Source organism: Carassius carassius, chromosome 13, assembly GCF_963082965.1.
Source record: "Carassius carassius chromosome 13, fCarCar2.1, whole genome shotgun sequence".
Taxonomy (NCBI): Eukaryota; Metazoa; Chordata; class Actinopteri; order Cypriniformes; family Cyprinidae; genus Carassius; species Carassius carassius.
In genome coordinates this window covers 4219208-4246557 of record NC_081767.1, presented here as the reverse complement: position 1 = coordinate 4246557, position 27350 = coordinate 4219208, and the positions used below count along the sequence as shown (strand labels likewise).

The 27350-nt window shown below is 38.0% G+C and overlaps 2 protein-coding genes across 3 annotated transcripts; both read left to right on the top strand.

Annotated features, from left to right (window-relative positions):
* The first annotated feature begins 551 nt into the window (after positions 1 to 551).
* LOC132155867 (transmembrane gamma-carboxyglutamic acid protein 4-like) lies at positions 552 to 5156 on the top strand. 2 transcript variants are annotated; one of them, XM_059564607.1, is made up of 8 exons: positions 552 to 661; positions 778 to 973; positions 1111 to 1220; positions 1567 to 1730; positions 2028 to 2055; positions 3187 to 3325; positions 3449 to 3634; positions 4527 to 5156. In XM_059564607.1, the coding sequence occupies exons 3-8, from the start codon at positions 1121 to 1123 to the stop codon at positions 4552 to 4554; spliced, it is 645 nt and encodes a 214-aa protein (XP_059420590.1). In that variant the 5' UTR covers positions 552 to 661; positions 778 to 973; positions 1111 to 1120; the 3' UTR covers positions 4555 to 5156. The 2 variants fall into 2 exon arrangements, with proteins under 2 accessions (XP_059420590.1, XP_059420591.1); XM_059564608.1 differs by lacking the exon at positions 552 to 661 and adding an exon at positions 745 to 777 and having other exon boundaries at positions 850 to 973.
* A 2651-nt stretch (positions 5157 to 7807) lies between these two features.
* LOC132155866 (glutamine and serine-rich protein 1-like) lies at positions 7808 to 26209 on the top strand. The gene is made up of 13 exons (XM_059564606.1): positions 7808 to 8399; positions 11621 to 11724; positions 11818 to 11970; positions 13436 to 16897; positions 19427 to 19683; positions 20178 to 20294; positions 20390 to 20523; positions 21350 to 21570; positions 22094 to 22231; positions 22332 to 22429; positions 23674 to 23820; positions 23968 to 24063; positions 25175 to 26209. Exons 1-13 carry the CDS (start codon positions 8314 to 8316, stop codon positions 25313 to 25315), a joined length of 5154 nt encoding a protein of 1717 aa, XP_059420589.1. The 5' UTR covers positions 7808 to 8313; the 3' UTR covers positions 25316 to 26209.
* Positions 26210 to 27350: the final 1141 nt, after the last annotated feature.

Here is a 27350-nt window from a genome sequence, read left to right as displayed (position 1 = left end):
AAATTTAGTTTTGTTATTTAACATATTTCTGATTCACAAAGAAATGTGCAGCTTTGTGTTCAAGCTAGGAAACCTTTAATTTAAGATTTGGCTTTAAAAAAATCGTATCGTGAATTGAATCGAATCGAATCGTGAGTTGAGTAAATCGTTACATCCCTAATCATGAATATCAGCATGTTTGGCACTGAAAGAATACATGTAAAATGTTCAAAGTAAACCTCCTTTCCCTCATTTGTGACAGAAAGCAACCATACAGCCAGTTTCGTTTGGGAATAGATTAAGAATCCTACTACGGCGAAGCCAAAATGACTCAATATTCTTGGTTAAGGCTAGAAGGGATACAGCAAAAACTACTGTGCATGCGCACATTGATATAGCGTAATTTTTCTCACTGTACAACGATTATTTTTGCATTATTGTAAGGGGTAGGTTTAGAGTTGGGGTAGGTGTAGACGTTAATAAAACACAATCTAATAGGTTGAAAATTCAATTTATTGTTAGCTTCCTGTTTCTTCTGGCAACAACCAATATTCTTTGACATGATATGAGAGCATACAGTGACGTGACGTTTTATTCTTATTATTTGTTTTTGTTTGTTTTAGTTAACATACATTTGAAAAGCTTGGGATTCGCTCACAACGTCTGCGTTTCGTCAAACCTGGTAGGCGTACAGGAGAAACGTCATGAAACGTGAAATATATTCATGAGCTCATCCTTTGCCATAGTAGGTCTCGTGAGCTCGACTCTTGTTCTCGTTCTTTTCTCACTCCAGGACAGGTATGACGATCGATTAGTCGGGTCTGAGCAGGTGTTTTCCAACTCAACAGTTTGTGTTTGTGCTGTAAACAGAAACTCTCATTTCCTGGAAACAATAAATGACATTTGGTCCAAGGCATGAATGTCTTCAGGTGCTCTCTGGAAATGAAATAAAGTTGGAACGCTTAACTCTGGAAATATAAACTAATATTCAAAGGTAAGTCGTTTGATATCTTCCTTCACATTCTTTCGATCTCGACCATCAACGCTAAAGTCTTTTTCCTTGTATGGGTGTGTGTTTCAGTCTATCGTTCCTTGTTGAATAGCTCGAATTGATGTCCTTTTCCCTCACAGTTGACCAGAAATGCTTATATTTGTTCTCCTGCTGTGTCACTTCACTTTATGTGGACACTGTGCGTGTATGAGAAAAACCCTACAAACACCAACAGATCTAGACAGTAAAGGTGAGCAATGCTTATATATATATATATATATATATATATATAAACATTTTGTTTTTAAACACAACAATGAAAGCACAATCTCCTATTAAAATCCTTTCATGATCTAAGATATAAGTGTACGTTTATGAGACTTATTATAAAGTAATGATGTCCATTAATTTAGTTCATTGTATTTTTTTTATGGTTATGTGCAGATGATTTTTCTATCAAATTATGTTTTGTCTGAGTATCTCTTTTCTCTGATTAAATAAATAATAATAATTATTATCTATATAATATATGTATATACCTTTGATTATTCGATTTTGATTCTGACACATTTGACATTGATATTGGTGCCCTGTAGTGTTTGTTGTGGACCAGGAGGCCAACACATTTTTAGGACGCCACCTGTTGTTCAACCGCTTCGACTTTGAGATCTTCACCCCAGGTAATCTAGAACGGGAGTGCTACGAGGAGATATGCAATTACGAGGAGGCTCGGGAAGTCTTTGAGAATATCCCTGATACAGTTGAGTAATCCCATTATTATTCTTGAATAATGGATTTTATTAATTACACAGGCAGTGACAAGCACTCCTAGTTAGACGACATTGTCATGTGTACTTGCCCATGGGTTGGATTTGGGCAGACAACTCTCATTTTTTAGGCAGTACAAATGAGGATGATTATTAAAAAGTGATACGAAAGTGTGTTTGGAACAACACACTCCCTGCACTTATCAGTTCTTAATACACATGCATTAACAAACATCCATTTGTTAATTTCATAATGGACTTTAATTCACAAATACTTTTTGATTTGACAGAATAACTTTTGGAAGATATATACAGCGGGTGAGTTTTTGTCACACATACACCTGAATGATTTACCCTTAACAGAAACTGCAAAAAAAAAAAAAAAAAAATGAGATCTTTTCAGTCAAATATTTATCTGCTAAAAGAAACCTGTTCATCCAGACTTCTATACTAATGTAATATTCCCAGTTCATCAAAGTTCCACTTTTTTTCATTATTGTGTTTCTCTGAATCTGAAAATGTTGTCTTTTTTGATTGTAAATTTCCATTTATGTTACATCTTTCCATGTATACTACTAGTAAAATGTTTGGAGTAATTAAGATTATTTGAATGTTTTTAAAAGAGGTCTTTTACACTCACCAAGATTTGCATTTAAATAAAAATACAGTAATATTGTGAAATATTATTACAGTTTAAAATAACTATACATTTTGAAATATAACTTATTCCTTTGATGCAAAGGTGAATTTTTGCATCATTACTCCAGTCTTCTGTCTCATATGATCCTTCAGAAATCATTATGATATGTTGCTCAAAACACATTTATTATTATTATCAATGCTGAAAACCGCTTTTGCTGCTTTATATTTTCATGTAAACTATGATACACTACTATTTCAAAGTTAGAAGAAAGATTTAAAAAAGAAAAGAATACTTTTATTAAGCAAAGCTGCCTTAAATTGTTTTATAATTGATTATAATTTATAAACGCTTTTGTTTAAAAAAGTGTATATTTCACTTTCACTAAATGCTGTTCTTTCGTACTTACTATTCATCAAAGAATCCTTGAAAAAAAGTTTCCTCAACGTATTAAAGGGGAAAAACTTTTAAAATTATAATCAGAAATATTGTTAATAATTTAGCCCCAAAGATAATTAATAGTAACTGCACCAAATCATCATATTAGAATGATTTGAGAAGCATCAATACTGTTAACCGAAATTTCAGTTTTGACATCACAGGAATAATTTACATTTTATGATGTAGCATATTCAAATTGAAAACGGTTCTTAAATGTAATAATATTTCAAAAGATTACAGTTTTTATTGTATTTTTGATCAAATAAATGCATAACTAACATATATTAAAGTAATACTCAAATAAAAATCTTATTTTAGGTTTTTGATAACTGTATTATTTGAGAACTTATTTCCACCTGTATTCATAGATCAGGGTGAATCCCAATCTAAAGTTGATGTAACAGCATTGCTGGTGGGCATTATCTCCGCTGGAGTCTTTATTGTTATAGTTGGCCTCCTTATCTGGTACTTCTGCAAGGGGAGGAATAAAGACCATGGCTTCCGAGGGTAAGGCTTTACGATAAGATGTGTGAAGCACATTCTCTATGTTTGAAAGAATTATTCTAAGAGTTTGTCATTTGCTGTAGGATCCAGAGAGAGTGAATGCAATGTTTTGCCTTTTAATTTTAGCTCCATCAGACGCCGATCCACCCGAAGCAATGCCTCTGTGATCATCCGGAGACTGGAGGAGGTCTCTCTGCATCCTATTCCTCACACAGGCTCCAATTCCAGCCCAGATGCTCATGGTTTACCTTCTTATGACCAGGCCATTGCCATCAATGGACCACATGATGCCCCGCCTCCGCCGTATCCTGGGTACCAACACGCATTTTCATTTCACCCTGTTCACTTATGTAATCTCTTTGTCGTTTTTAACGCACCTTTATGTCATTTAGTTGCTTGTTACCACCCATTTAGTGTTTCTTCATAATAAATAAATGCAATGAGTTCTAATCACTATGTTTCACCAAAAAAATTTAATCTTTACCCACCTCTCAGGCCATCCGGGATGCAGATGAGTTTGTTTCTTTATCTGAGAAATATAGTATTGCATTATTTGCTCACCAGATGAGAGTCCAAACAGCTGATAAAAACATCTCAATGATCCACAAGTAATCCACGCCACTCCATCCACTGCTGGTCTTTCACATCAAAACATATTTGTTTAGAGCTATTTTGGACAGTTAACGGTGCTTGATCTTTGCATATTTGTCTCTTGATTCAGAGAAGCAGACTTTGTTTTACTGGAGAAAGCAATATTATGGATAGAGGATTTGTATTTTAGCCAGAAGCAACGGTTTGCTGTTGAAAACATCTTAATGATGGATTCGTTTTTTTTTTCACAAATACACAGCATTTCACTTTTTAATATGTTAACTGATGGACTGGAGTGATGTGGATTATTGTGATGTTTTTATCAGCTGTTTGGACTCTCATTTTGACGGAACCCATTCACTGCAGAGCATCCATTGGTGACCAAGTGTTGAAATGCTACTTTTCTCCAAATCTGTTCCTATGAAGAAATAAACTCATCTAAATCTTAGATGACCTCAGGGTGAATAAAAGTTGAGCTAATTTTCATTTTGGCTGAAACTATGCTTTCAAAAAATGTTGCTGCTTTCACAAGCATCATTCTATTCTGCAGTTTAGTTTTTATAGTGTAATAGTGTCTCATATCTAACTCCACACATCTAATATCTGTCCACAGTTCCAGGCCTGGCAGCAGCCGACGATAACTATACCATTGTTTGCCAAACTGAATCAGGATGGACTAAACCATTTTTTTTTTTTTTACTGAAATGAAAATGTGTTAAACCATTCGGATATAACTCCCTGGAATATCCCACTAATATAATTATTGGTAAAATTTGGTAATGCATTGCAGCTTTAAGTCTTGTTAGGCAATTAATTAAAACATATTTTTGTATTGTGTAGATAGTTAGAACTAATCTAGAAAGATAAACTTTAAAACCTAATCACCATTTTTACTCTTTTTCAAATTATTTTTAATAGTGTTTATTTAAAACTATAACCATTGAAATCTAGTTATGATTGATCATAATATTTCATTTAATATGGTGGGCTTTTATGAAGGACACATAATTGTATAATTTATTTTAGTATGCTATAGTCGATTATAACGATCTAGAGTGTGACTTTGAATTTGTGTACTGACTGGATCAGTGTTTGGTGTATATTTCTGAGAAATAATTCTGTGAACAGCACTTCAAAAACAAGATTACCTCCTCTAATGTCAGGGCACGTATGTCACGCTGTGATTTTGCACTAAACCTTGTGCGTATAGATAAATTAGTTCTGTTGCTTTCATCTTATTTAAGAATTTAATTTAATTCTACTGGCATAAACACCCAGATTTAAAGGGCATTTTGCCAAGCGGTTGATACTGTACAGATGTACAAGAGGTTTCAGGAAGCTGAAGCACTTTGATGCTTTTTGAATGATAGTGGCTAAGCTCTGTTATCATCATAGGGATATTAATAGACTTATAATAATAAACTTTCTTCTTTGTTGACTATTTTTGTATATAAGTGTTGTCTTGTTGCATTTTGGTGCACGATGATAAATCCTTGGCTTAGTTGTCACTAAAGCTAATACACCAAAATAACTTTTAGGTAAATTATAATACAATTTCAAGGTCTATGGAGAGTCAGATATTGTTTGCAAATGTTAAGCAGGTTAATGGGTGTTGATTACAAAAATGTTGGGTAACTTGCATTTATATAAGTTCTACTTAAAATCCCAAACAAATTTTATGTACACCACTGGAGAAAAGTTTGTAATAATTGAGATTTGGGAGTTATTCCCTTATATTTTTGTGTGTGTGTGTATGTATATATATATATATATATATATATATAGCCATTACTGTAAATTTTTATCAAGCATACTTACTGAATAAAAGTATTTTCTTTACTTTTCTTTAACTTACCCAAAACGTTTGAATAGTCACAGTTTCCACAAAGCAGCAAAAACTAAAAAAAATATTTGAGCATTAGAATGATTTCTGAAGGATCATGTGACACTGAAGACTGGAGCAATGATGTTAAAAATACAGCTTTGTATCACAGAAATTAATTACAATTTACAATATATTATAGAAAATAGAAAATAGCTTTACATTTTAATTTGTAATAATATTTCGTAATATTACTGTTTTTTAGCAAGTAAATGCATCCTTGATAAGCATAAGAGCCCTCTTTCAAGAAATCGTACTTATTCCAAACTTTTGGACCGTTAGTTTACATTCTCTTCAATGTATTAGCCACACAATTTATTACACAAAATAATATCAGTCAAAACATTTTAAATATGAAATAAATTATTCATTGTTTAAACCCTATTATATATACAATGTTATAGATGTTATATATTATTTAAAACTAAGTGCTGCATTGTAAACTTAACTATTTGCCAAACCACAGCTTGAAATCCACTGTATTAGCAAACCTCTCCGAACTTGAAGGAAACGGTCTGAAAGGTGAAGTTAGTTCTGAGACAAACAAGAAAAATCATTTATTAGCTAATGCAATGGCATTAAAGGGATACCCAGTTCACCCAAAACTGGAAATTAGATGTCTATTTGCTTACCCCCAGGGCATCCAAGATGTAGGTGACTTTGTTTCTTCAGTAGAACACAAAATATGATTTTAAGCTTCAAATCCTTGGCTTAGTTGTCACTAAAGCTAATACACCAAAATAACTTTTAAGTAAATGACAATACAATTTCAAGGTCTATGGAGAGTCAGATATTGTTTGCAAATGTTAAGCAGGTTAATGGGTGTTGATTACAAAAATGTTGGGTAACTTGCATTTTCAAGTTCTACTTAAAATCCCAAACAAATTTTTTGTACACTACTGGAGAAAAGTTTGTAATAATTGAGATTTGGGAGTTTGACAGCGCGCTTCACAGCAGCAAGACACGATCAATTCGAGTCTTTACACATCAATGTATCGCCACGAACCACAGGGTTTAATATGCATTTGTCTGTGCATTTACTCATAGATTCTGTTACCATTGCCTTGCATTGTACGACTGAGAGACTGCAACGACTGGAGCTAAAAATCATAATTTGTGTTCTAAGATTGTATGCCCTAGGCCTAGGGGTAAGCAGATAAACATCTAATTTTCATTTTTGGGTGAACTATCTCTTTAAGACGTCTTATATGGATCAATGTACCTTTAGCTAATGTTAGAGGTGCACAGTTCTCTAAATCTCAGAAGAATAATGCCGCGTTCCAGGCAAACCGTAACCCGTGTTTTTCCAACCTTCTACCCATGAAAGTGCACTGGAACAGCAGTCAAACCCGTGACTTCCCACCCGTGAACTCGTACTAGATTGATGTACTCCGAGTTACGAACTCTGACGTCACATAGCCTGCGAAACAACAATGGCAGCCTCTGCGGATAATATTGCATATGGATGCAGTGTTTACGCAAGTGGTGCACGTTGAAAAAAAGATTTTAGGAAAATATAACATTGCAATAAAATTAATAATCTAGCTACAATTGCTTGCGATCAGGAAGTTTGGCGTGACTTGCCTGGAACGCTATAAAGTCGTGAGTCTGGTTTGAAATCGTTAGCAACACCATCGTCTCTATTTCGTTTGGGCATTTTTGAAAGCTGTGAATGGAAATGCGTCTGTGCTCCTATTGGTCAATGTCACACGTGTTAGAACCCGCCGTGGAGGACCGAAAAAAAATTAAACATGCTAGTCTTTTTGTCGTGGTGTCGTGAAGCATCGCAGACGCAACGTAGGCTGTCGCCCGCTATGACACACTATACGATATGAAACGATTGAATCTTGCGTCCCGACGCCCGTTGTCGTATACGAATTCCCACGACACTCTAAGTCAAACGGATCGTGGCAAAATCGGGCTAAAATCGTGTAATCTGAACCAGGCATTACGGGCTCAAAAACCTGCCTGGAACGCAGCATATGAAAATTCATATATGGGCCAAATCATAAATAAAACCTGTATACAAAAGGAAAACCTGAGGGAACATGCCCTAACTATTCATACTGATAACTGTTCCTGATCACAATGCAAAGGTGTATTCTGGGCAAAGGTTATTGACAGGGAGAGGGTGTAATAATTGTAGCCTATTAGTTTTAGTAACATATTAAACTCTCCACAGGGATACACGATGCGCGTGTATGTGTGAAGAGAAAGAGTGGAGGGGGGGTAAACAACTTCCATCTAAAGTTTGTCGGAAGTGAATGTTAGGGAGAAAACGCCAACATGGGGACTTGAGGCAGCAGCGCTTCTGTCTCTGTGTGATTCTGTTTGGGGTTCACGAGCAACGATTCTCACCCTGCGCTTGAACCACAGCACAAATCATCCGCCCGACCCCCGGGACCAGCGCTCGGTGCACCGCAGGACACGTAATGTTTAGAGAAATATGTGATTTTCTCACGCTCGGTTGAATGTGTAGCTATATCGGGGGACGCGCGTCATTCCCGATCCAAGGCGGATGATGGAGAGGAGTTACCCGAGCCCCAGCTTCACAGAGACGGGCAGCGCGGCGGCTCAGAGCCCGGACTGGGCCCACAAACCCAGGTACGAGAGGGTGGGTCGCCTCCCGAAGAAAACTCCGGTGTTAGAAGTCCTAGCGAAAGACACAAACATACACACACTTAAAAGTGTTAAGACACATATAAAGGTAGTTTTAACGGAGTTAATGCGTTTACAACTGCAGTTATACACCGTGTTGATGTACATCTGTTGAATCACATTTAAACCCGCACTGCACTTAAAACACTTTAAAGTGCAGGTTAAGGACTGTTAGCTTGTTGTTTCCTATCTAAAACTGCACGCAATGCACAGCAGTCAGAATGACTTTGCAGACACGAAGGAGGTTTGTAAACAACTGATCGATCAGTGTTGCAGAAGGGCCACGTGCAGGCAAATTTACACAGTGACTTATTTTATGCTGTCACTGATTTGCCTTAAACTTGCACACACCTGACTGAGCCCACTCCCTTGGATGAGAAGCAACCCCACACATGAATGGTGTCAGGATGCTTTACTGTTGGCATGACACAGGACTGATGGTAGCACTCACCTTTTCTTCTCCGGACAAGCCTTTTTCCAGATGCCCCAAACAATCGGAAAGGGGCTTCATCGGAGAATATGACTTTGCCCCAGTCCTCAGCAGTCCATTCACTATACTTTCTGCAGAAGATCAATCTGTCCCTGATGTTTTTTTAGAGAGAAGTGGCTTCTTTGCTGCCCTACTTGACACCAGGCCATCTTCCAAAAGTCTTCACCTCACTGTGCGTGCAGATGTGCTCACACCTGCCTGCTGCCCTTCCTGAGCAAGCTCTGCACTGGTGGCACTCCGATCCCGCAGCTGAATCCTCTTTAGGAGATGATCCTGGCGCTTGCTGGACTTTCTTGGACACCCTGAAGCCTTCTTTACAAGAATTGAACCTCTTTCCTTGAAGTTCTGGATGATCCTATAAATTGTTGATTTAGGTGCAATCTTAGTAGCCACAATATCCTTGCCTGTGAAGCCATTTTTATGCAACGCAATGATGGCTGCACGCGTTTCTTTGCAGGTCACCGTGGTTAACAATGGAAGAACAATGATTTCAAGCATCACACTCCTTTTAACATGTCAAGTCTGCCATTCTAACCCAATCAGCCTGACATAATGATCTCCAGCCTTGTGCTCGTCAACATTCTCACCTGAGTTAACAAGACGATTACTGAAATGATCTCAGCAGGTCCTTTAATGACAGCAATGAAATGCAGTGGAAAGGTTTTTTTGGGATTAAGTTAATTTTCATGGCAAAGAAGGACTATGCAATTCATCTGATCACTCTTCATAACATTCTGGAGTATATGCAAATTGCTATTATAAAAACTTAAGCAGCAACTTTTCCAATTTCCAATATTTATGTAATTCTCAAAACTTTTGGCCACGACTGTAGGTCTAAGACTTCTTTCAGACGAATCCAGTCGGAGTAAAATTTGTGCTGGTTATTCCAAGCTCTGTCACTGCAGTCAGCAGGTGTTACAGTTGAACAGTCCACTAGTCATCAAATAAAGTGCGCCCATCCATAATGAAATGTGCAGCAGAGGGTTCCGGGAGGTGAATCAATGCGTTTTTGTAAGAAAAATATCCATGTTTCAAACGTAATAAACACTTTTCTCTCACTTCCGGTATCTGTCATAAGTGCAAAACAGGGTAGACAGAATGCTATTTTTTAAGACTTGCATGTGTCTGACTGTGGCCAGGTAACAAACTTCTGGTTGACACATTATAACTGACCCATTTTGACAGTTAAGCGATCTGATTCTTTGGAAATTCCCATTAAATTTGTACTACATAGAGTCATTCATAATTCCTTAAAATGCACATTTTTGGTCTACTGTATTTTTTTGCCTAAATCTTTCTATGTCATAACACATGACATGATAGATCAGCCAGAAAACTATTAAAATATATATATATATTTTAATGTAGTGTATTATAACTATGTTTATAATTATGAGAACTCATTAGCTGTTTTATAATGCAATCGGAATGCATTTATAATGCAACTTGTCATGTTATATAATCCTGCTTGTATTGTGTATTATCTTGTCAGAAATAAAAGCACTAGGTGGTTTGCCAGTCAGAACAAGGGACATTTGGTTTATTACACTGTACTAGCATGCAAATAATTGCATGGACAGTTCTGTTCACTCATTTGCATGTATTTTATATATATATATATATATATATATATATATATATATATATATATATATATATATATATATATATATTCAGTAACAAATAGACACAAGTTTAATATTTGTCCATAATATCCTTTTTTTATATCAGTTCCAGTAGGTAGCCTACATTAAGTTATTCAGCATTCATAGTGGGACTTGAAGTCTGTTCAGTAGTTGCATTTACTGTCTTTCTTTTACATAAAAATGATCAGCTTTCACTTGAAGTTTTAACATCTGAGTGTAAGTCACCAGTGAGGGACTCTAAATTTAGGTTTTGTCTGATCCTCCAGTTGTATGCTGCCACACTGTGTCAGTTTGTTAGTTTGCTGACTGTGCTACTAACTGAAATATAACAGTTAATAGGAATCCAACAGAGTAAAACTTGCTGATGGATATTCACTCTGTTGGTTTATGCAAGATCTGTACAGCCATCCACACTGAAACCATCAAAATCAGTCAGGAAACAAATCCAAATGAACTTCCCCAGCTGTGACCTTTACTTACGCAGATGTTTATTTGGAAAATTATATAATGCCGACTTTCCTCTATTTAGAAAGAGATGTGGCATTGCTAAAATCAAAACAAAATAACCAAATAAAATAGTTTCCATATGATTCTTTGACATCTTTCTATTGTCTTTGTAGCTTGTTCCTTTGTCTGATTAGCTGTGAAGTATAGATAGCACATTTATAATGATGATGATATAGTGATTATGACAGAAAACGTGTATAAATATGCACATATAATTAACCAGTCTATGCAACTACTACTGGCCTATTACATACACTACTACTTCCAAACTAGTCTGCATCACGGAGAATTCGAGTAATATCTGCTATTATGTCTGGAATAGTTTGTTTTTGTTATACTAAATAGTTTAGAGTTGCGCAAACATGTACAGTAAACACCTCTAGAATTTGTTACGTGTGAAGATACTGTTTATAAACGCGCCTGTCTTAATTGAAGATTAAAGATTTTTGCATGAGATCAAGGTTGTGGTTGAATTTTGAAATGTGCAAAATATAATACCTAAAGGTGACCTTTTTACATTATAGTTCTAGTTATGGTTCTACACCGTTGGACTCTGAGCTTCTCCAACGGCAGACCTTTGCCTCTAGTCACCAGCCTACGTTTACCACCACCACCCACCATCCCTCAGGTAAGCTAGAGGTTCAGTCTGTAATGGGATATAGCCTATTACTCCTTGAAGTCATTGACAGCCTGTTGTCTGTCTATGATATCTCTGTCCTAGGAGTGTTTGATTCAACACACAGCACAGCCAGTAGCAACACTACTGAATCATCAGTCATGAACTTCCTCGCCGCTATTGAATCTAGAGGCCTTCAGGCTGGACCTGCTGGCTCCACTCTTCTCCCTTCATTTAGAAGCCCATCCTGGCAAACTGGTAAATATGTATTATGTCTCTAATTTAAAGGAACCACTGAGGTTTTTGCTGCACCATCTTATCAGTGATAATAGAACTTATAGTTTCCCAGCTGCCAGTGATGCTTAAAGGGCTAGTTCACCCAAAAATGAAAATTAGCTTGTTTTACTCACCCTCGAGGCATCCTAAATTTATATTACTTTCTTCTTTCAGACGAATCCAGTCGGTGTTATTTTAAAAATTGTTCCGGTTATTCCAAGCTCTGTCATTGCAGTCAGCGGTTAAACAGTTGCAGTTGCAGTTAAACAGTCCACAAGTCGTCAAATAAAGTGCGCCCATCTATAATTAAATGTGCAGCAGACGGGTCCGGGATGTGAATAAAGGCCTCCTGTAGCGAACCCATGCATTTTTGTAAGAAAAATATTAATATTTCAAACGTAATAAACACTTTTCTCTCACTTCTGGTATCTGTCATATGTTGGAAGCCGTTCCGGAGGATGACACATGTGGACTGTTGAACTGCAACACCCACTGACTGCAATGATAGAGCTTGGAATAGCCAGGAAAATATTTAACATAACTCTGACTGGATTCGTATGAAAGAAGAAAGTCATATAGATTTAGGATGCCTCGAGGGTGAGTAAAACATAGTCTAATTTTCATTTTTGGGTGAACTAACCCTTTAAAGGGTCATGAACTAGATAGTTGGGCTTATATGAAATAAACTAGCTGATAGTAGAAAAAATAATAATAAAATGTAATTTCCCCTATGTTCCATGTATTAGTAGGTCTTTATTTATTATTTCATGAACATTTTCCTCCCTCACTTAAAATTTAATTTTTAACTAAACAAAATTTTTGCAGCCTGGCATTTAAGACTGTTTTATAAACTCCTTCTTTGCACATGAAATAATTTGGCACATTGCTGTACTTACACATAGACTGCAATTATGTTGTTGTATCTATTATAGTTTACACTGTTCCATCCTTCAATAGCAGTCTCATAGCAAAGTCTGTATTACATATTGACATGTTCACAAAAACATTCTGTCTGAAATGCACCACTAAAATGATTAAATTCAGACTGAAAGAATCAGGTTCCTTATTTCTGCTTACTCTTAGCATTAGATCTTGTGGTGTTTAGTAAAAATACCATCAATCCTGCATTCTCCTTTTCATCTCACTGTAACTGGGCATGCTATGTTTTTAAACCCTGATATAGCTGAATGAATAGGTACGAAGAAAATAATTTTTTGCAGGTTAGTTTTTTTAGATGGTCTATTTGGACTGAAGAAAGTTACAGTTTAAATGGCGCAATTAACTCTTTTATCTCAGAGAAATCTTTGATTTCTCACGATATGAGCCCCTTAAGTGTTATGGTAACAGAAAGTGGCATTTTGGTGCAAAAGGAAATTGATTTAGAGATGTCATGTAATTACAAATTCTGCCTGCAGTGCGTCAAACTTTTTTATTTTCTTTGCTATAGGTGCAAACTCTTCAACAGAACTTCATCTCACCGGCGCCTTGCATCCATCAGGAACATTCCCGACGCCTTCTGCGCTTTCATCCTACCAGCATCCTAGTGCCTTTCCTACCAGAAGTTTTACCACTACATCAGCACCTGCTGTTCAGGAACGCACTTTCAGCTCTTCAAATGGTCTGCTATCCCCTAATGACCCTCTGCTGCAGCTCAAATCCTCCCAGTACACTGTGCCAACTGCACTTGCTTTTGGTTGTACGTCTCTAGGGGCTGGCTTGCCACCCCAGTCCTCCACCTATCGCTCAGCACAAGAGTCAGCCCCACACCTCCTTCAGCCTCAGTTCAGCCTGCTGTCCGCATCCTTGGGCAGCACCCAGCAATCCCCTCAGCCTTACGGTTGCCCAGTTTTCTCAGGCTCCATTGAACGAGCACTTCAGCGTGAATGTAGTGTGATCAAGCACCACCAACGGCCTTCTAGCACTCAGTTAGTTCAGGAGCAGCTGGCTAGCAGTGCTCAGCACTCCTTACAGGGTTACCTGCATGACGAGAGTGACATTTCATATCAACAGAACCATTCACCGCACACACCCGTACCCTGTAGTCCTGCGGATGACTCTTCATCGCTAAATGGCACCGCACAACAGAAGACAACTTCTCAAACTCAGGCCTATGCTTCTTCTGCCCCCACCCCTGGGTTCTCCAGCTCATCTGGAGTAAAGGTTAAAGACAGTTCTTCCAAAATGGCTCAACATCCCAGTGAGAACACAGACACTCAAGCCCAGGCAAGCTCTCCAGGCATACAGCCGCAGAGTTACTCCTCCCCAGCCCAGAAACAAAGCTCAGTAATCGCTAGCCAGTCACAACCATACACATCCACGCAGCTTCCAGGTCTGGTCTCCATTAGTGCCTCGCACACTTATATCACATCTCAAAGCCTGTCGAGCAACCTCAGCCTAACACAAGCCTTCTCTTCTAGTTTGCCTGAGAAGCTTCCTTCGATTTACAAAACTCTCCCATCGTTTGCTAATCAATCTGAAGCCGAGACATCTGTGAGCCAGTCTCTTATTTATTCTTCTAATCAGCAGCAGGGTTTGCTGCCTGCGGGAAACAGGGAAGGGTATGAGACACAGGTCCAAACTCTTTGCATGGGAAATCCTTCTCAAAGCTTTTCTTCCAGCCACTCTCAGGGCCTGCCAACCATAAGTTTCTATACCCAGGGGCTGACATCTGCTAGCATAGCATCCCAGAACTATGTGTCAAGTCAGTCTCTAACCCCCATCTCTTCCTTCTCACCCAGTCATGCCAGAAGTTTATCATCCACTAACCCAGGACAGGACTATATCTTAATGCATTCTTCTTCTGGTACCAAGACAGACAGTGCCCTTTTACAGCAAAAGTACTTGTCGTCTGTCCAGTCATCAACCTCCTCTCCTGCCACTCACACCCAAGCTTTACCAAACAACCAGTCCTCTGTTGAGTTAAAACCACATCAACAAGATGAACGAATGTTTCTTTCCTCAAAAGAGTGCTCTGAAGAGCTTCCTCTTGAGGATGTGCAGTCGTTACAGAAAGGCTCTATGTTGACCTCCTTTCAAACCCTTTCAGCCAATGAAGTCAGAGCACAGAACAGCGTAAAAGATGATGTTTATGTAGTTTTGAAAATGGAAGACATGCATAACACCCAAAGTGTCATTCGTAGTAACTCCCAAACAGAGGAGCTGATCCTTACACATTTGGAAACCACAAAGGAGGTTGCTACCAGTACCAATACCCCCTCTGACCCCAAGAGTAACCCTTTGTTGATGCACTCCACCCATGCACCCTTGAGTGCTGACCAGCTGAAACAGCACACTCTACTTCTAAAAGGGGCCAGTTCTCAGCAGCAGAACCTTCAGGGTCAGATTATCAGAGTTCAATCGACAGATCCCAGACACTTGTCTGAGGACCAAACACAGTTCATTAGAATTCCCAGTGCCCAGGTTCTCCTTGATCCCACACACATGATCGTTCTGCAACAGCCTATACTCCCTTCAGGCCAGAATCAGTCCAAGCAGACTATGTACATGCAGTCTGTACCAGTCCAGTATCTCCAAATGAATAGCGACACTGTTAATTTGACCATTAATGGGCCTCACAACCAGCAAGTTGTCTCTCACCAAGTGCCCAACTCGACAAAGTCCACTAAACAGGAGCTAACACAAAAAGACAACTTTAACCAGTCAAATCCTCATGACGCAAAGCAGAACTTTACTCTCAGTTCTGTATACTTTCCTGACTCGATGCTATTGGCAGATGAGAGGAACATCCTGTCGAATGTGGATGACATCCTTGCTGCTACCGCAGCCGCCTGTGGCGTCACACCACAGGACTTTGTCAAATCCACGTCATCTGTTACCAACTTGTCATCGGTAGCCAACCCTGTAGACTCTAAGTGCAATTTTCAGTCAGCTGAGAACAGACTTGATAGTTTCCCATCTCAGCATATGATAATCACTAACTCACAAGCCATGACTATAATTGGTGCTCAAACAACATGCTCCAAATATGAAATGGAGGGACACCAAGCGTTTGCACTCTCAAACTCTAATAACCAACCAGAGGTAAGAAACAACCCTGCGCAAGAAATATCTGACAAGGTAGCAAACACTCATGAGAAAAATAATGTGTTACCCAAGGCACATTTTGTAAACTCTAACCATGGCTCTGCTTTGAATACTAATGCACTTGTTGTTAGTAATACAACGTCCTCTGACTTTCAGTTGGCTGGCCAGGAGCAAAGTCAATCAGAACATCAGAATACTGAAAATGTATCAAATAATATAAGCCAGCCAAAGATATTGAAAGGCATTAAAACCGATAATAGTCCTAGTCAACATCCTACAGATGACTTTCCAAAAAAACGACCCAGATCAAAAGGTTCATCAAAACAATCTGTTGAAGATGAAAATGGTCAACCCAAATCTCAGAAGAGAAGCACACAACGTCAGAATTCTCATGCCAGCGAGGCAAGTTCAACTTCTACCTCAGAGGTTTCAAATGATAGCTACCAACAGCAGGAGAGAATGCATCAGAAATTAAGAGAGGTTGAAGAAAAACAGCCAGAGGTTAAAACTGGATTCTTGGGGTCCTTCCTGGACTTTCTGAAATCTGGATTGAGACAAAACCTATCATCTGCACAGATACAGTCAGCCAATCGCACTAGAAAGACTTTGGCCTCCAAGAGGCCTCCTAATCCATTACTTATTCCTTTTAAACCTCCCCCTCCTTCAACCCCATTGATATCTCCAGATCCTCAGAGTGTAATTTCTACAAAGCAACTTGATGAGGAGCTCCAGAGGAACCTGGAAACACTACCATCGTTTTCCTCTGATGAAGACGATTCAGTGGGAAAAAACCAGGATCTTCAAAAGAGCATTACTTCTGCACTGTCATCTTTAGACGAGCCCTCAGACAAAAAGCACAAGTTAGGTATGGGAAACATTTTCTTTCATAATTCATAGTAAACATGTCTAAATCTTCAAACGGGGGAAAGATTATGTTTTATGTTTTGATTAAAAGATAGTTAACATTAAAAGTCAGCTAAACCATAAGAAACCAAAGAACCATAAAAATTATAATGTTATCTCATTATAACGTTATGTATATGACAGTAGCTTAGTTATTAACGTTCTGCATTTCTCTTTTGAGCTGCTTGCTGAAGATGACCAGTACAATGAAGAATTTAGCAGGTTTTTAATCAATGGATTTTAACTCATCATTTATCCCATATAGAATACGTTTTATTATTTGTACCACATAACGTTAATATTATGACTTATCTGCACGCAATGCCCCGAATGCAGAAGTGAACGTGTCTGTGCGGCTCTGAATGAACTCCTTCAGAGTTCTGCTAGCCACTCCTTTCTCATTTTATTATAATAGTGTTCTCATTATAATGGTATGTGTATGACTGTCCAAGCCATAGTTATTAATATTCTGCATTGCTGTTTGTCCTACTCGCACTGAGCGCTGAAGAAATAATCACCGCACTACAGTGAAATGCTTTACTGCAGTGCAACTCAACCAAAAGCATCTTATATGAGATACAGGTGCATCCCAATAAAATAGAATGTCGTAGAAAAGTTAATTCATTTCAGTAATTCAACTCAAATTGTGAAACTCATGTATTAAATAAATTCAATGCACACAGACTGAAGTAGTTTAAGTATTTGGTTATTTTAATTGTGGTGATTTTGGCTCCCATTTATCAAAAGCCCACCAATTCATGATCTCAACAAATTAGAATACTTCGTAAGACCAATAAAAAAAGGAAATTATGTTAATTTACTGTACGTGTACTCAATACTTGGTAGGGGCTCCTTTTGCTGTAATTACTGCCTTAATTTGGCGTGGTATGGAGGTGATCAGTGTGTGGCACTGCTGAGGTGGTCTGGAAGCCCAGGTTTCTTTGACCGTGGCCTTCAGCTCACCTTTTTTTTTTTTGGACTCTTGTTTCTCATTTTCCTCTTGACAATACTCCATAGATTCTCTCTGGGGCTCAGCTCTAGTGAGTTTGCTGGCCAGTCAAGCACACCAACATTTAACAAACTTTTGCTGCTTTTGGCAGTGTGGGTAGGTGCCAAATCCTGCTGGAAAATGAAATCAGCATCTTCAAAAAGCTGGTCAGCAGAAGGAAGCATGAAATGTCTTGGTAAACGGGTGCGGTGACTTTGGTTTCCAAAAACACAATGGACCAACACCAGCAGATGCATTGCACCCCAAATCATCACAGACTGGAAACATAACACTGGGCTTCAAGCAGTTTGGGCTATGAGCTTCTCCACCCTTCCCCCAGACCATAGGACCTTGGTTTCCAGAAGAAATAAAAAAAACTTGCTCTCATCTGAAAAGAGGACTTTGGACCAATGGGAACATTCCATTTATTCTTCTCCTTAGCCCAGGTAAGACATCTCTGATGTTGTCTGTTGTTCAGCAAATTCCTTGACACATCTGTGTGTAGTGGCTCTTGATGCCTTGACCCCAGCCTCAGTCCATTTCTTGTGAAGTTCACTCAAATTCTTGAATCGATTTTGCTTGACAATCCTAATAAGGCTGTGGTTCTCTCAGTTGGTTGTGCATATTTTTCTTCCACACTTTTTCCTTCCCCTCAACTTTCTGTTAACATGCTTGGATACAGCACTCTGTGAACAGCCAGCTTCTTTGGCAATGAATGTTTATGGCTTACCCTGTTTGTGAACGGTATCAATGATTGTTTTCTGGACAACTGTCAGATCAGCAGTCTTCCCCATGATTGTGTAGCCTAGTGAACAAACCTGAGAGATTATTTTGAAGGCTTAGGAAACCTTTGCAGGTGTTTTGAGTTGATTAGCTGATTGGCATGTCACCATATTCTAATTTGTTGAGATCGTGAATTGGTGGGTTTTTGTTAAATGTGAGCCAAAAACATCACAATTTCACAATTTGAGTTGAATTACTAAAAATAAATGAACTTTTCCACAACATTCTAATTTATTGAACTGCACCTGTAAATAATATACATTATATAAATATATAAACCAGCTGAAAAGTTTTATAAATCACCTGTACCCTACCTGATCAAAAAAATCCAGTCTTTCACTCTACCTATGTAAATTTGAGTCTTGTTAAAGTTTTTAATTTCTGCTGCCAAGATGCAAGATATTTATTTGAAGCTTCTTTCTTTTCAGATTCTCATTTACATCTTTATTATAATAGGCTGTATATTTCTCCTTATTGGGAGAAAACCGGTAGTTCTATGTGAAATTAGACATTGAGCTCCCCCATATAGCCACAAAGGCATGATCATAACACACCATGAATATTCGACTGTGAGATTGGGATTCGAATCAGGATACTCGAATCGAAGCATCGAATCAATGACTATTCGGGGTCACCCCTAGATTTGGTAATTAAATCACTGAAATTTTGGTCTTATGACAACCCTAGTTCATTGTCTCCATTTTCAATATAAACCTTCAGGTCACAATACAAAGCAACTTCAGACCTCGAGTACACAGCCTACTGATGACAAGCCACAGGACCGACAGACAGCTCTACAGAAGATGTCTGCAGAGGAGTTACTAAAGGATGTGCCTCCAGACAAGCTAGCTGTTCAACTGAACTCAGTTGCTATCGAGGGCCTGATGGACGAGGAGCTGTCAGATAGTGGAGGGGAAGGCATGTACCGGGAGCGTGACGAGTTCGTTGTTAGGAATGAGGATATTGAAAGGCTGGAGGTATGCTGGGAATTTTATGAGCCTGTTGAAGTCAACATAAAATCAACCCTTACTTGCATGTTCCAGTATTGTGCACATTTTTTTGTGGAAAATGCCTGTCTTTGTTACCTGTTCACCTAGGCTGCATGGGATATTGCTTTCCGATATGGAACAACCACTTGCAGGATCCAGTCCAATTAAATATGCCATTTAGTTAAATAATAATTCAGTAACACTTTAAAATAGGGACCAATTCTCACTATTAGCTAGTTGCGAATAAGCATGCATATGACTAGCAAATTGGTTGTTTATTAGTACTTATAAAGCACATATAAATGCCTTATTCTGCATAAATTGATGAAATTACATAATGTAACGTATCATTTGTGGCTGAGCAGTTATCTATGTTTTCACCCATCTCCTGTCAACCATAAGAGACATAGGGCAGACTCTCTGTGTTTAATCAAACCCTTTGTCTCTTTTAAACCTTTTTTTGTGTGTGTTTTTGGGTGTAGATCACATTGAAAGCGGGAGTCGAACCACCAGCCATCTGGAAGGTGCAGAAAGCCCTGCTGCAGAAGTTTGTACCGGAGCGCAGGGACAGGAAACCAGTGTTCTTTGCCACCAACAGTGTAAGTGCCAATACAAAATGTGCCAACATAGTGTGTTTCCAATGGGTATCTCAAAATACTTTGAACAACAGGCAGTGTCTTATCCTTTTTTACAGTATTTGGGGTATTTTGGTGATGCTAAGTCTATGTACAGGAGAGTACATGTCAAATTTCTTGATACTGTCAACAAGCGGGAGTATGTTCGAGTCTGCAGCAGGAAACCACGATGGAAGCCCATGCATTCAATGAGGTACACACCATTTCTTAAAGAGAATTCAGCTAATGAAGAAACAAATGTTGTTGTTTTTTTGGTCAGATTTTAAATACGTGGTTAGAAAGTAATGTTTACAAACAGATTTCAGTCTTTCCTCATTTGTGGGCTGTACGCGCATGTGCTGTGCAAAGGACATTATCAAAATGGCTTAAAGTCAGGCTGAAATGAAGATTCACCCCATCTATTTTCTAAATGCATATTATAGGTCTTATTTTAAACAGGTTATCCATGCATGTTTCATTTTAAACATATTTTTGACCTCGTAAAGTGTAATAAATATGTAATCATTGTATCTTCTATTTGGTGACATATTCACGTTTTCTCACATTCATCATCTTCCACTTTGGGAGACGCCCACATCTCAACATCTAGTCAACAACTGATGCTAAGAACCATAATCGACAATCGATTACACTCTGATATACATCACAATATGGAAAAAAAATCTGTCGCTACTTTAGAGACATTGGTGTCACCAGTCGTGTTTATGCCTCCTATCAGTTCTAAATGTGTAACTGAATACAGATTTTTACAGAGTTTTCTTCACTAAAATGTCAAGCTGAGCCACAGGCCTCTATTGTGCAGTCCCACTCAGCCAAATATTTTTCCATGGAACATCAATCTCCTGCCAGTGTGTTTGAAATCTTCAACATCAAACTGATCCCACACGTTACTCTATTCCAGCCAGCTAGTATGAAATTCACAGTATTTCATTTTCTGTCAAAACCGTTCCCTTGTTGACTACACTTTTGATAATCTACATATTTCAAATGACATTAATTTATTTATTTGTTGTTCCCAGAGGCTCTCATGCTAAAGCTCTTCTGGCCCAAAGATTGACTGCATCGTCTGTGACGGACTCTCCCCCGGAGAAAACAACACAACAGAGAGCTCTATCTAAACCCAGACCCAAGCATCCAAAAGCCAAGGCTGAACCGCCACCTAAAAAGAGAAAGCAATGGAAAGAAGAGTTCAGTACATCTCCCTCCGACTCCTCACTGGAGGCTGTGAGTGAGGATGATGGTGAGACATGTGACAGCAGAGGAAGTATGACCTCGTTGTGTTCAAATGTGCATCTGTGCACATCAGTGTTAGTTTTTGAACTAAATGATGCACTCAAAACTCCACTCACTAAGGACATCTGCTGGATGGATATAGCTGCGTAAATGCAACAAGAACACAGCAAAAATATGTTGTAGTGACGTTCTGCAAAGTGTAATCTGAAATGTCAATTTCAATGTAAATTATAAATAAAGTTATATTATACAACTTGTTTTGTGCACCAACAAGTTTTACAGATGGAATTTTGAGAAATGTATAGAAGAATCAACTATTCTAAAATTGACAATATCACTTAGAACCATACATTCAAAACCAAATTTTTTACAGAATCATCTTCTAATTAGAATGATTTTTTATATTTCAGGTTGTAGTGGCTAATATTTTCTCGCACCCTAATGTCTTATGGGGGATCAATAAGATCAGTCTGAATGTTGCTGTTGTTCCACACTCATTCTTTGTCCAATCCCATTTATCCCCATCTTAGAGTTTAAGCCTCCGGTTCCGTTCGCCTCACGTTTCCTGAACACCAGAACAATGAAGGAAAGCTTTAAGAGCTTTGTTGAGCTGCTGATCACCATCGCCCTGGACGCGGACGTCATGAACGCGCTAGAGCGTGAGAACGGTGAGAAGTCGAGGATCAAACTGTCTGATTTGTAACAGGAGTGTTAATGAGTGGCTCATGGTGAAGCTGACCTTTGTGGTTGATCTGCTCCTGTGTTCAGACGAGCTACTGCTGCCTCACATGAAGAGGGTGGATGGAATGATCACAGACAACAGGCGCAGGCTGCTGCCCAAACTGCGCATGGGTCAGATCTTCAAAGTTAGTCACCATTTTTCATGTCGCCATCAGTATATCACAGTCCTGCTTCAGCTCTCAATAATTGTCACATTTAAAACTCTGACTAATAGCTTCTGTTTTTTTGGGTTGGGGGCTGGGGGGGGTTGAATTAAAGGAATACTTAAGCCAAAAATGAAAATATGCTGAAAATATACCTACCCACAGGCCATCCAAAATGTAGATGAGTTTGTTTCTTCATTGGAACAGATTTGGAGAAATGAAGCATTCCGTCACTTGCTCACCAATGGATGCTCTGCAGTGAATGGGTGCCGTCAGAATGACCTGAAAATGAAAATCTGCTAAAAAAAGTACTCACTCTGAGACAATCCAAGATGTAGATGAGTTTTTTATTTCTTCACCTGAACAGATTTGGAGAAATGTAGCATTCCATCACTTGCTCACCAATGGATGCTCTGCAGTGAATGGGTGCCGTCAGAATGAGAGTCCAAACAGCTGATCAAAACATCAAAATAATCCACACCGCTCCAGTCCATCGAATTGTTTGTAAGAATCCATCAAGACATTTTTAACTTCAAACTGTTGCTTCTGGCCAAAAAACGAGTCCTCTATCCATAATATTGAGGTCTGAATCAGGAGAGAAAATTATAATGATGGATTTGTTTCTTACAAACTTTTTTATTCACAATGCAATAACTGATGGACTAGAGCGGTGTGGATTATTGTGATGTTTTAATCAACTTGTTGGACTCTCATTCTGACGGCACCCATTCACTTCAGAGCATCCATTGGTGAGCAAGTGATGCAATGCTACATTTTTCCATATCTGTTCAGATGAAAAAAAAAACTCATCTACATCTTGGATGGCCTGAGGGGGACTACATTTTCAGCAGATTCTAATTTTCAGGTAAACTATTCCTTTAAAACCAACTAGTTGACTAGTAATTAAAATAACCCACAAACCTATTGGTTTTGGAAATATATACTTGTAAATATCCCTAAAAGAAAGCCAAAAAATTTCAAATGCACAATCAATTCTGTTAGTTAGCTGACTTGATCATTTCTCTGACACAGCCAGTGAAAGAAAGCACTGTTCTTCTCATGCACAGACATTTGTTAAGAATACATTTGATAGATGTTTTTGTAGGCTTGCAGAGTTTGACACAGAAATGCTGAAATGTGCATTCAGACTAATGAAAACAGGACTGATGAAGATATGTGCATGTAAACACAGACACTGTGCTAATGCATGTTATTTTGTCCGGCAGAATGCATTAGACAGCTTGCCTGAGCTGTCCGTGGTGACCGAGCTGAAAACAGACTGCGAGACTCCCGTTTTTAAAGTGAGGTTAAGTGGGAGGGCTTACAACAGGAAAACCATGAAGCCCTCGAAATCGCCCTGCAAACTTCCCCTGGTGGGTATTGCAGGTCTAGCAGTACAAGTGTTGCGAATGCCAAATATCCTGATAACAACTGGTTACATTTTGTTTGACCACTAGGAGGTATACCATACTGGCTTTTAGGTCACTGTCTTTATTTCTCTGTTTTTCCCACTCGATCAGGAATACACAGTGGATCAGCAGAAAACAAAGTGGTTTTCCCTGTATCACTCTCTACAACACTATAAGTACCACACATACCTGATGTGTATGGAGGAGGTGAGGCATTAGTATGTGTGTGTGTTTGTGTGCGTTTATCTACTAGTCCTTGCTGACAAGCGCTAGGAATCTTTGAAAGCATCTTGTTTTGACTAGCGGTGTTCATATCAGTATCAGCCCTGACGTGTCTTGTTTTATCCTCAGTGGTAAAATACTCCACCTCACACTGTTTGCTTTAGTAAAATAAGACCTGAACGTTGGCCAAGCGCAAGGTTTCCCAAATGTTTTGTTGGCTGGAACCCCTCAGACATGACATCACATTTACTTGAAGCACCCCCAGAGATTTTACATTAATATTTTTTATAAAATAACAACACATTTGCATATTCACAGTCCTCTGATGTTGGTTAATGGTTAAATGGTACAGATAAAATATTTAATATTTATTTGTATTTAATTCATTACTTTAATGTATTATTGTTATTTATTATTTCAAAATATTATATAGTTTTTTTATTGTTATTATTTTTTTCATATATCTATATATATATATATTTAATCTCTTATTGCTCATGCTGAAAACAACAAAATACTTATTTCAGGGTCTTCATTAGTATTATTAGTTTTAACTAAATTAACTTTTAGTGTAAAATATCATCTTACACTAAAATCTTGCAACATTTACGTCTTAAATGATTCACTCTTAAACCCTCAACCCTTGGGCTTCTAAATTCTCAAACTTTTATTTTGAAAGGAATGCTGGTGAAATTCTTCTGTCCACGGAAATGTTGGAAATAATTTAAATGTGTTAATAAAGGGAACCAAGAACACATTGCATTAAGACTATTCTTATTTAATTAGCTTTTGATTTGATAATCACACTAAAGTATATTGCATTTTCTGTTTTATTTTGATTATTTATTATTTGTAATTTTATATTCGGATTTAATAAATTATTAGCTTTCCATCAACTCATACCCCCTGCAGTTCCTTCACGTTGAGCTATGGTGCTCATATGGGAGATTTGGGTTTGAATCTGGTTGCTTCCACTAAACAACGAACTCCGAACCCCCTAAACAGTGACATTTCGCTCTTTAGAAAATGAAATATCTAGTTTATGTTTACAGTACTGTGGGTCCTATGTTTGTTCAGTGTGTTTCTCTCTCATCAGATTCGGTTGTTGAAGTCGCGAGGTAAAGATCTGGGGCAGGAGGAGATGGTTCAGACATGCATTTGCAACAGGACATGGGTCGAGGGCCTGTTCGATCGCTTCGGGGAGCTTCTGACACAGGTGCAGCAGGCCTGCCTTTGAACAGAAGCCTAGATTCTGCTGATAAACAAGCATATATGGGAATGAGCATTCATTCACCTGATGAACCTGCACTGAGGACAGACATCAGTACGAAGAGACTGTGAGGGTTTTAACAAATTGAAATAAATAGACCAAACGGCTGCCTTTTTCCAGAGACAATGGATTGTGGTTTTACATGGAAACCTGCTTAAGCTGTAGTTGAGTATTGTCTGTACTGAATCAAGGTCTGCATCCTTTCCTCTTATCAATAAGGACCAGAATTGATCTGTTATGCGATACATGTGTCTTGCTGAGAACCTTCTTTGGTTTAAAAGAATAATATCAGTCTATAATTGTGGTTTGGAGGCCTAGGTGATTATAAAAATAAAATTATACATAGATATAAATATATGTAAAACATACATTTTTGCGTCTGAATGCCAGATTTCTATATGATAATGTACATTTTCATTTTGTATAGACAGCTTGTTTGTCAGAGGATTCTCATGAGGAAACTCTGTTTATTATAACGGAGTTGGTGCAATTCCTATACTGCTTTTGTGAAATTTTGTTGTAAAAAAAAAAAGCATTTACTTAAAATATTTTTTCTGATATATAAATCTCTTTATACTCAAAACATTTATTTTATCTCACAGATGTATTTTTCCGAAGGAAATACTGTTGTCATTTCTCATACATTTGTAGATGGCCTATATATTTATATGTCATATGCACATTGTATACTACACATCGGAAGTTCCTTTATTTGGGGATTTTACAAGTTTGCCACCGTTTTGAACAAATTACTTTGCCGACAGCATTGAAATTAGTTCTTTTCGCTTTTAAGGTGTAGCTGTGTTACACACTACAGTGTTTTTGCAGACATGTGAAAATAAATTTCCTTTTATATGAGAACTTTGAGTGAGTACTTCATTTGTAAATAATCATTATTTGTTGGATGAAAACAGCTGTTTTTTCTTCACAATATACCTGAAGTTATTTCTTTAAAACTTCATTTCAAATCTCTTTCGATTGGCTTGGTACCTTTTCGTAGCAGTTTTGTCACTTATTAAAAGAAACACGATCCTTTTTCTCATTAGTGCACGTTACATCATTACGTCATGCGAGTCATTAAATGTTCATTGATTTGCGCAACATAAAGCAAGGGATTTTATGAAACATTTAGCCATTGAATCATTTACTAAACCAATTTTGTTCATAAATGTGTATCATTCTCAAAAGAAGCTACTGTGTCTTGCTCGGAAACAAGCAATGCAACTGTTGATTCTGCTGTCAATTCTTCTCGAACTGCTTTTGTTGGCAGACCAAAATGAGAAAAAAAAGTTGGCCAACTCACAAGTTTTTCTAAAATGTAATAACTTATAATTTATTGAACTGTTGTATGTTATCAGTAATACTTTGATTCGACAACTTCAGGTGATATAAAGTGTATTCACCATTTTAATGATGAAGAACAGATATTTTAACTTGAATGTGCTTCCAGTTATTTTAAATAGATCTAAACCATCTGTAATGGAGCATTCGCGCGATCACATCGGAGCTACTTGAGTGATTAACAGATTAAGTTACTTTTATAGTGTGCAAATGTTTACACAACGTTTTCAGCCAAAAACAGGAAACCTTTTATGCATTTTGACTGTTCGTTTGCACGACAACGGCGTTTTGGGGACTGAAAACAGGTTTCAAAGTGCAAGTTTTTTAAAATGGCACCGTTATCGGAAATCTTTGAAAACGGTGACATCGTGCACGTTCGTAGTTCATGTTAGGCATGTAGACATGGGTGTTGATTTTAAAGACAGGCGCGAACAAACATACACAACAATGGCGAAGGATATGGTACTGTTGCTGCTTCTCAAGAGTTTGCTGACGCTTCTTCAGCAAAGTGTGGATTTACTTTACAACCAACAGCGGAGACGCATCATATACAGTATTGTTCAAAATAATAGCAGTACAATGTGACTAACCAGAATAATCCCGGTTTTTAGTATATTTGTTACTGCTAGGTGGCAAACAAGTAACCAGTAGGTGCAGTAGA